The sequence below is a fragment of the Lycium ferocissimum genome, chromosome 9 (assembly GCF_029784015.1).
Source record: "Lycium ferocissimum isolate CSIRO_LF1 chromosome 9, AGI_CSIRO_Lferr_CH_V1, whole genome shotgun sequence".
NCBI lineage: Eukaryota > Viridiplantae > Streptophyta > Magnoliopsida > Solanales > Solanaceae > Lycium > Lycium ferocissimum.
In genome coordinates this window covers 61,688,483-61,698,800 of record NC_081350.1, presented here as the reverse complement: position 1 = coordinate 61,698,800, position 10,318 = coordinate 61,688,483, and the positions used below count along the sequence as shown (strand labels likewise).

Sequence of the window (10,318 nt, the reverse complement as noted above, 5' to 3'; positions counted from 1 at the left end):
TTGGATGGTTGTTACGTATATATCTAATAATTGTATTGTACTATGTCGTTTTGATGAATACAATATTTAGATAAATTGTATCGTTTTCGGTTCGTTGCATAATGTTATACATCAACAATTTGAATGTTAAACTTATAAAAAAAGTAGGGTACACTATAGAATTATCATAAAAAGAAAGTAGGGTACACTATAGAATTATCATAAAAAGAAAGTAGGGTACACTATAGAATTATCATAAAAATATATGATAAAGGATAAAATATGATTATTAAATAAAATGAGAACAAATAAATAAGGTAACAACACGATAACACCAAAGAAGTTGTTACATAACATGAGACTTTTATCATTACGTAATGATGAATTTAGTGATATCATACAATAAAATTAAAATAACAATCAAAACAACATTGTATTTAAACTAACAATAACATAATTGGTAACAACCATCCAAACAAGCTGTGTAGTGTCGAACCAAAGCTCTGTCGGGCGCATGTTAGTGCCATTGTAACTGAAGCGAGAAAAAATTGTCAAAAATGGTACCTAAGTCGGCGTTTGGCCATGAAAACCAAATAATTTTCACTTTATTTGGTATTTTAGAGTTGGAGTTGAAGATGGAGTTGTGTTTGGTTATAATTTTTGCAAAGAATATTTGGTTATTTGAATGTATTGAAAGTGAAAAAAAAGAAGTGAAAAACAAGTTTTGGTTGTTTTCCAAATTCCAAATACAACTTCAAGTTGTATTTGAAATTTTTATAGCCAAACACCATAAAGTGAAAAAAGTGAAAAAAATATTCAGGAAAAAAGTGAATAATTTTCATGGACAAACGGGCCCTAAGTATGGTCCTTCAAGTTTGTTAAAAGTTACTCCTCCCATCCCACTTTATATCATAATCTTTTCTTTTTTGTTAGTCTCAAAATAAATGAAATCTTTTTATATTTAGTAATAATTTAAATTTAAAATATCTATTTTATTTTTAATAAAGTGATTTGATTATACAAATATTTATAGGCAGTGGCGGAGTCAGGATTCATATTAAGAGGTGTCAAAAATATAAATATGTTGTGACCCAGATTCAAACCCATGACCTTAAGGACTTTTTGCAACCCCTTAACCGTTGCGCTATGCCTTCAGCTTGTGTCAAGAGGTGTCAACACTATACACATACCTATAAAATTAAAATTTCACTTATCTATACAATGTAATTTTTCAGCGAAGGGGTGTCGCTGACACCCCTTGGGCAAAGGTGGTTTCGCCTCTGTCTATGGGTAATTTTAGACTATAAGTTTCAAAAGTATTCATTTCTTTCTTACAGTACTAGTTTCTCAAAAAAAAGTATTCATTTATTTCTTAAACTTCGTGTCAAGTCAAACACCCTCATATAAATTGGGACCGAGGGAGTACCTAAGTATGCACTTACCAGTTTTGGTCATTTAAGTTTGTTCAGTGTTAACATTTTTATTCTCAGTTAAATATTTACTAAATTTTTATCTGTTACATTTGAAATGAATTATAAAAAAAAAATAGTGGGACTCACATTTAGAGGTTCAATTTTGTTGTTTCTGTTATTTTAGATTTATTTCTAAAGTCTGGTGCGATTTTTTGAGGTGTAATTTTTTATACCTTTTCTTTTTTGGTGTCTAGTGTAATTTTTTGTATTGAATATTTTAAGATTTGATGAGACTTTCTTAGTGTTTATAGTTTAAAAAAAAATTCCCACCGTTTTCGTCAAAACTAACAGACAAAGTTTGCTAAATATTTTGTGAAGACTAACAGTGTTAAATTTTAACAAACTTGAAGGACCAAAAGTATTAAGTGCTTATTTTTGAGGGACTATTTTAAACCTGTCCTCAACATAAAAGACTATTTTTGTCTTTTTCTCCTTCCTAAGGCCAACTCGTTCTGGCCTTGAGTATCACACGACACCTTTAGCTAGGCATAATACAGTTGGACCTCTTTATAACCTTCTCCTCTATAGCAACATTTCATTAACGGCCAATTTTTTTTAGAATCGATTTTTCATTCCGTTATAGCAGCCAAAATGTATTCGAACAAATGACACCATTTCTCTCATGCCTTTCTTCTTTCATGATTCGATATTCTGGTGTCCTAAGCGTAAAGAAACCACACCAATACATTCCGAACTTAATGGTTAAACTCTACTGCGGTGATGATACTGTAGGGGAGATCCTGCGGAAAAATAGCTCGACGCAAGGATGATAAAAAGCTTAGTGCAAATCTAAAGCTATAAATCAAGATTGAATTAATGGTGAAGAAGCCATTCAGATGTCGTAAAATGTCATCAGGACAGCCTTTTAGGCTGAAGAAAAAGATGATGACATGTCATTATTCTATATGACGTGGATATGTTGTGTTATCCATGTCAGTTAAAATCGTGAACTTAAAGGCCAGTTTTACAAACCTGAGCAAGTAGGAGGTCTAATTTGTGTATTAAACGTAAATAAAATCATCAACACCGTCTTTCTGTTGGCCAAAATTCTCAACCACAAAAAGTTCTCAACCATAAGGTGTGCATCTCAAGCACACAGTCAATTCATCAATTGTAGAACTGTGCAACCATTCACTTAGATATCCTTGAAGAATGATGAATTATTAAGCACTTACAAAATGATGTGAAAATGATACACTAGTATACAGACTATTCCAATCCTACTTCCCGCTACAGTTACAGAACGATAAAATGAACTCATAATCCTAAACTAGAAGTGGAATACAAAGTTCAAACTCTGATCTCTCTCCCTGTAATGTAATAAGTTATTGCTGAACTAATACTTAGTTGCCAAAAAATCCCGGACCAGCCCGAGAGAGGAGCTCCTTGCCAGCATCCTCACCCATCAGTATCATGTCTTCAAAAGTGTATGGGCCTTTTCTAGAGGTTTCAAGAACTGAAATTAAGAGAAAGCAGAGAGAAAATGCAACAGATTAATATAAAGAAGAAGTAACCAAACAAGAAGAAAAAACTTCTTTAACGGCTAACCACCATCCACTCACACATATCTCAGGTATAAGTAAAAAAAAATACTTGCTTGTACCTCGAGTTCCATCTGGGGAGGCAACCAATCCCTTGAAAATACAATCTCCGTCTTCGCCTCGAGAGGCATACCCAGCAATTGGGGTGCGGCAAGACCCATCCAAGGTCTTCAAAAAAGCTCTTTCACATGAAACTGCTAATCTAGTTTCCTCATGATTCAGTAAGGCGATGTAATTGGCCTGTAATTTGAAGTTATTAATTAAGAATAAAATAGAAAACAAGAGAAAAAGAATAGCAGAATGGAAATGGAATAGAAACAACTATACTTATGGCAGAAAAGTAAGTGAATACCATTGTCTCATCATCACTTCTGCATGCAATACCAATGGCTCCTTGAGCCACTGCTGGTAACATATCCTCTATAGGAAGAATGCAAGAAACATTTTCTGTCATATCTAGGCGTTTTAGTCCTGCCAGTGCCAATAATGTAGCCTGGACTACACCCTCATTCAGCTTTTTCAACCTCGTCTGAACATTGCCTCTGAAGTTCTCCAGCACCTATAGGCAAAAATTTGTTTCACGGAATTAAAGTAGCTCTAATAAATTAAAACTAAAACAATCATTAAGAAATGAGCCGAATTAAGCGAAATAATTTTAGTTGAGGCTATCATTTTAAGTGCAAAAGATTTGACATTGCAGATTCAACGAGATTTAGATGAAACTTTCATTTTGCTTATGTGGCTTATTAAAAGAAAAAATTACACACATGACTTACCCTACATTACACTACAAGATGTTAAAAAGGACTTTTTTTTTTTTTTTTGATGATGAAATAAGTGGTATATTAACAAGCACTCTTTTACAATATAGTTGGCATTTCCTTTTTATTCATACCAATATATATGACCACTTCAATTTCTTTATGTTAGCTTGGTGTATTGATGTCTTCTCAGAAAATTACCCCATTTCTCTTGTCCCTAACTATTGTTTGAAATATCTCCACCTACCAACACAAACCTAGTCATCTATCTCTCTTGATATTCATAGAAGACAAATATCATAAATGAAATCAAGATGGAGTGTTCTAGCATAATTTATGATTGCGTCTTGACAGCAAACATGAAAGCTTCTAGACGTTCTTTTCCATAAATATTTTGAAAAATTATTTAGACAACCAAAACAATATGTAATGTACTTACATTGAGTGCTGGATACCGGTAGAGAATCTGTGATTTCCTCCTCAGTGATGCAGTACCCACTGTGCTTCCGGATGGAAGCTGTGCCAGCGAACCCGCAGTCAAAGAAATAAATGCATCCCGCACATCTTCACGTGGAAGATTGCATGGCAAAATTGTTTTCTCTGGCAGATATGTGGGCACATCTTTCATTGAGTGGACAGCAATGTCAATTTCCCCATTGATCAGCGCTTCATCTATTTCTTTTGTGAATAAGCCTTTCCCACCAATGTCTGCAAGAGGCTGACTTAATATTTTATCACCTGTGGTTTTTATTATTATAATTTGAATGGCTCCCTCTTCAGCAAGGCCAGGATGTGAGGCTATTAGCTTATCTCGAGTCTCGTAAGCTTGGGCAAGGGCCAAGGGACTGTCCTACACAAGGAATGCATTACGTAGTTCATAAGAAAAGAGTTTTTCAACAACACTTAAGAGATAAAGCCCCCCACCTTCCAACACCCACCCCCGGCCGTAAACAACCAAAAGGGAAGAGATGAAGAAAATATCCATAGTAAAATCTTAAGATATGAAGGGGCTTTCTAAGCCTCTAATGTTTTCACGGTTCCTAAATATGTTAATGGAATTAAGTAATGTATAAAATTAGAGTCTTTGGTCCATCACAGGGAATATCCAGTTGTATGGCAGGCAAAAGAGAGCGAGAAAAGAGAAAGAAGATAAGAGATGCAAAGACTCAAGAATCTAAAAAGGTTGTAATAGCATTACACAAATGAAATCATGCATATAGTAGGGGAAAAAAGAGGTGCATAAAATCTACAATCATGCATTACGAATTTGTATCTATTACAGTAGCATCTGGTCCTAATTATTGTTCTCATACTGACTTCTCGACAACTTAACAGTATACTGTCTACACACTAGTTAGAAATCATGACTTAATTTGAAGATACTTAAACGCAAAAACAAGCACATCCACTGATATGAAATTTTAATGCATAAAAATGAGAATTATAATCGATTTACATGTCAATTCAATTACAGCAAAGGTAGTAGGAGAATTCGTGGAAGACAATTCAATTACAGGAATGCAAAGGTAGTAGGAGAATTCGTGAAAGAAAAACAAATCTGAATTACATAACAGTGCTACTATGAACATCTCTACTTCCGCATCGTCATTTAAATTTCGGATAAGGATCAACTTTGCCCCTCTACTATGAGAAAGGATCAAATTTACCCTTTGTTATAAAATTGGTCTAAATATACCCCTGCCGTTATACTATTGGTTCAAATATACCCCTGCCGTTATACTATTGGTTCAAATATACCCCTGCCGTTATACTATTGGCTCAAATATACCCCTCCTCCATAATGTGCACTTCCAATCCTACGTGGCACTGACATTTGATGAGGTGGATGCCACTTTGCATGCCACCTCAACCCATTTTACAACCCACGTAGCATTTTTGATCCCTAAATTATAGGTATATACTGATTTTGGGCCTTGTGATATTTGACGAAGCACATCTAACCTTCAATTTATGTAAGAGTTTTGGTGTATTTGAACTACTTTTAAAACTATATTACTGTCAAATATGGAGTAACACTATAAGCTTAACATAACACATGGGGGGTAACTGAGTCGTGGAACGACTAATAATTATGGGAAATTTGAGAATATTCACAATAAAAGGGATCAAAAGCGCACATTTCAACTAATTAAAGGTTAAATGTGCTTCGTTTGAGCCAAGTGTCTACCGGAAACAACCTCTCTACCTGCACAAGGTAGGGGTAAGGTCTGCATACATCTTACCCTCCTCATAGCCCACTTGTGGGATTACGATGGCTCGTTGTTTAGATATTACAAGGATCAGAATTAGAATTTACCAATAATTGAAGGGAGGAAAAGTGTTATTAACCCTATTAAATAACAAATGAGCTACTACTAAATGTCTTCCCCAGATTCGAACATTAATTAAGCCAAATCCAAGCTCATCGAACATTTCAATTAATTGAAGGTTAAATGTGCTTAGTTAGATATTACAAGGATCAAACATTAGAATTTACCAATAATTGAAGGACCGAAAGTGTTATTAAGCTACTACTAAATGTCTTGCCCGGATTCGAACGTTAGTTACTCAAATTCAAGGTCAGCGAACACCAAACACAAAAGTTACTTAAAATTAGAGTAAAGGGATGTGATAGTACCTTCCTCTAGTGCCAATTCTTATAAGAGCAACCTTAGCCTGTGTCTCTTGTTCTACAGCAATTGAAGCCTTTGTTACCAACACTTTTCTGCATTGATTTGGGAATAAAGATGTGAGGCAGGGCAAAGAAAGCCCTATACCTGAACCCAAATTTGGCTTAAGATTAAGGCTAAAATGGTGGACACTAGCAATTTTCTCCATGGAAATACAAATGGAGAGGAGAAATAGAGGGAATCTCTAATCTGAAGGGAAAAGGGGTTTTGTATTTTTGGGTCGTAGGATTTGGTCTACTTATCCTCCACCTCATCCTGCTATGTCAGCAGTTTAAAAATCTTATAAGTGGTTGGCCAATAAGATGGTGCCAACTCGTTTCTCACCTTACACCTCAGCCAAATTTATGCTTCACTATTTCTCGTCTAAGAAAAGGAAAATAAGGACCCGTGTGGCCATTAGAGTTTTCCACTTTTTTCCGGAAAATTATTTCTCTTTATTTGAAAATCAATGTTTGGGCAAGAAAAGTTGTATTTGAAAAATAACTAAAACTTTATTTTCACTTTTTTTACTTTCAATACATTCAAACAATCAAGTTTTTTTTTTTTTTTTTGCAAAAACTATAACCAAACACAAGTCCATCTTCAACTCCAACTCCAAAATTTCAAATAAAGTAAAAAATATTTGGTTTTCATATCCAAGCGCCTACTAAGTCTGCCTTATGCGAAATTACTACTCCCTACGTCCCATATTACATGTGCACTTTCCCCTTTACATGTCCTTTAAGAACTCATAAATAAAATGTATTTTTACTACATTATCCTTATCTCTCTCCAATTAATTACACTCTAATTAATACTGGTTCCTTTAAAAAATAATTAATATTAAGGGCAAAATAGACAAAACTTAATTAACTCTATCTTAATTTTATAAATGGACAAGTATTCTGGGACGGATAGTCATAATAGTGTGGACAACTAATATGGAGCGGAACAAGTATATTTTTGGAAATAGGAGTGAAGTTGCAGGATAGATCATTTACTATGTTGCCTAGGCTAATTTCTCTATGTAATGACTCTTAAGTTTGCTTAATGAATAGATTTTCTCATTACCAAAAATAAAAAAAAAGGTCATTGGGTTGCTGGTTAGGAAAGGATTTATTTTTGTATTAAAATTAGTACAGTTAATTCATATTTGAGTTATTTTATTGATGATTTATTATCCGGTCCAAGATAAATAACATTCTTATCATATATCAATCAAGTCGAAGAACAATAACAAACAAAATGAGAAAAGCCTTTTTTGTTTTTAGAGTATTGTATTATTTTGTAGCCCGTTGGTCATTAAACATATCCAATTTGACTTGATCAGAGAAGAATTTTAGGTTCGCTAATTCACAAATTGAGTTGACATGTAATGTAGGTTGGGGCTCAGTGGCCTATAAGGATAGGTATACGAGCATACCGCCATCAATTACCCTGTTCCTAGTAGACGGATGCTAGGTATCTAATGAGCTTGAGATGACTTATGTAGTCTATACACGTTTGCTGATGGGGTTTATACTACGAGCATTGCTCCAAAATAATTGGTTATCAGTATTTTCAGCACGTGCAAAGTGTATGTACGATATTTCATTGTTATTTAATCGATGTGCCGATGACTAGCATAATGCATCCCTTTGCAATCAAAATTTAAGTTAGGTCAAATATGAATAGTATTGACTCAATAGCGAGGATCCTAGAAATGGAAACATGATCTTGTAACTTCTATTGAAATTAATAAGTAGATAATAATAACTATATACACATATATTAATTTGGAACCTGCCATGTATTTGTTGAATTAATTCAATTTTGTTCATTTTTTCGATATCAAACCACGCCAGACATTGTCAATTTTTGTTCAATCAAATCAAAGAGCATATTATTTTCTAGAGATAATAGTCAAAAACACACGTCAAGTTTTTTTTTTTTTTTTTTTTTGTGAGTTTCCTACCTAAACTATCTTTGCGTTTCCTACCTAAACTATCACCAACTATCTATCAAAACACACCTCAACTAGTATCTGATTGTGCGTGGTGTACATTCTCTTTTTTATTTTTGTGTGTGTGTGTTTAAAAATGGTGTCAAATGGCACTCCACGCGGATAATTAAAGAAATTAATTAGAAAATTAAAAAAATTAAGATATAATGGTCAAAACACATCTGAATATCATTTTTTGCAAGTTTCCATCACCATCAAATACTAGTTAAGGTGTGTTTTGATATATAATTGGTGATAGTTCAGGTAGGACATTTACAAAAAATGTTTTTGACCATTATGTCTATTTTCTAAGTTCATCTTTTGAACCGATTCAATTTTTCGTTTCCCTTAAAATTTTCTAATCAAGGTAGCCAACAAAAGAGTTCAATTCTTTTTTAAACCTTACTAAAAGTTACTCCTCCGTCCCATAATAAGTGTCACCTTAGCCCAATTTTTTTGTCTCATAATAAGTGTCACCTTAGGAAACCAAGATATAAATTGACTAGTTTTTTTCAATTCTACCCTTAGATAATAAAGTAACATCTAAATGATGATTGAAAAAGCTACATAGTAACTTGGTATTGTTGGATTCCCAATGTCAAAAGGTTTACTTCTTGTGCATGCTTTCATTAAAAAGTAAAAGTGATTTATTTTTATTATATAGGGATAATTTGGTAAACTTCACATTGCATTATTGGTTTCTTAGTATGTGTGTTTTTGGCTAAGGTGACACTTATTATGGAACGGAGGGAGTGTAAAGTTTTAAGTGTGTGAAATCAAATACTACAAGTTATATGTTATAAATATTATCATAATATTGTGGATGTCTATCTTTAGGAGAAAAGTTATGGCTAGTAAGTTTGGGACCAAGTCAATTTTCCATTATAAATAGAGATGTTTCCTTCATCGTATTTCATCCCTCAAGAGAATAAAAGAATTTTCCTCTCTTCTCTCTTTCCCTACGATATTCTTTTTGTAGCATTATTATTTTATAACACGTTATCAATACGAGGCTCTGCTTGAACACTTGTATTGGAAAGATTTGAAGATTGGAATATTAAAGTCCTCATTCCAAGACAACAATTTTACGGTAAATTATACCAAATTATTGCACTTATGAAATTTTTATCTTTTACACAGTAGCCATAGGAATGTATTCCTCTGACGTTACTGCTCCCTTTCGATATTAGCAAAGTAAACATGGATTGGATATTATCCCATGGCCAAAGGTAGTATTTTCCAATATCTTTCATAGTTGATGATTCTTTTGTTAATAACGGTATTGATTTTGTTCATTGAATTTGAGGAACCAAATGGTTAACTTGGCAAATCATATTTTTAAATTTTTTCTGAAGAATAATAATGTGAAAAAGGTTGATGATATAATTCCATATCCCTTAATGACTAAGAATGAAAGTTTTCAAGAAATATGTTACTATCAGAAGTAACAATATTTCCCCAGGTCTTGCTATGGCTAAACTCATTTATGCCTATAATCACCAGAAGTGATAATATTTTCATAGACTTGTTGTGACTACAATTGAAACTGTGTTAGAGAAAATTCTATACATCATATGTAATGCCTCGATTTGTTCCTGAAGTAGCAATATCTTGAAAGGGGTTCTAAGCGATAATAATTTGATACGCTTAAGGAATGTTCAGATGATAATGCTCCATTCTTGAAGAATGAGAACTTTTGATGAATGTTATAAATATAAATCCATTCCCTGAAGTGAATGTGATGATATTTAATAAAGATTATAAATACAGATGTGTTCTTGATTGTGAAAATACCATGCCTCACCTCTAGAAGAGGTAGAATAATTGAGTAGAAATATTCTGAATATTTTATTCTTTAATCCTGAAATAATAAACTTTTGAAAAATTTACTCCCGATGAGGAAAACTTTAAAATT

The 10,318-nt window shown here is 33.2% G+C and overlaps 1 protein-coding gene across 1 annotated transcript; it reads right to left on the bottom strand.

Moving 5' to 3' along the window:
• Positions 1-2,498: 2,498 nt before the first annotated feature.
• LOC132031441 (porphobilinogen deaminase, chloroplastic-like) lies at positions 2,499-6,656 on the bottom strand. Its single transcript, XM_059421412.1, has 5 exons — positions 6,392-6,656; positions 4,193-4,598; positions 3,345-3,551; positions 3,055-3,232; positions 2,499-2,907 (listed from the first exon to the last, which is right to left on the bottom strand). The coding sequence occupies exons 1-5, from the start codon at positions 6,589-6,591 to the stop codon at positions 2,795-2,797; spliced, it is 1,104 nt and encodes a 367-aa protein (XP_059277395.1). The 5' UTR covers positions 6,592-6,656; the 3' UTR covers positions 2,499-2,794.
• Between the last annotated feature and the right edge of the window lie 3,662 nt (positions 6,657-10,318).

Bases quoted from the DNA above. Each gene is read 5' to 3' on its own strand.
- LOC132031441 (XM_059421412.1), bottom strand. From the start codon at position 6,591: ATGGAGAAAATTGCTAGTGTCCACCATTTTAGCCTTAATCTTAAGCCA. The intron at 4,599-6,391 runs GTACTATCACAT...TGTGTAGGACAG, and splicing joins AGAATTGGCACTAGAGGAAG to TCCCTTGGCCCTTGCCCAAG. The intron at 3,552-4,192 runs GTAAGTACATTA...TTTTGCCTATAG, and splicing joins ACCGGTATCCAGCACTCAAT to GTGCTGGAGAACTTCAGAGG.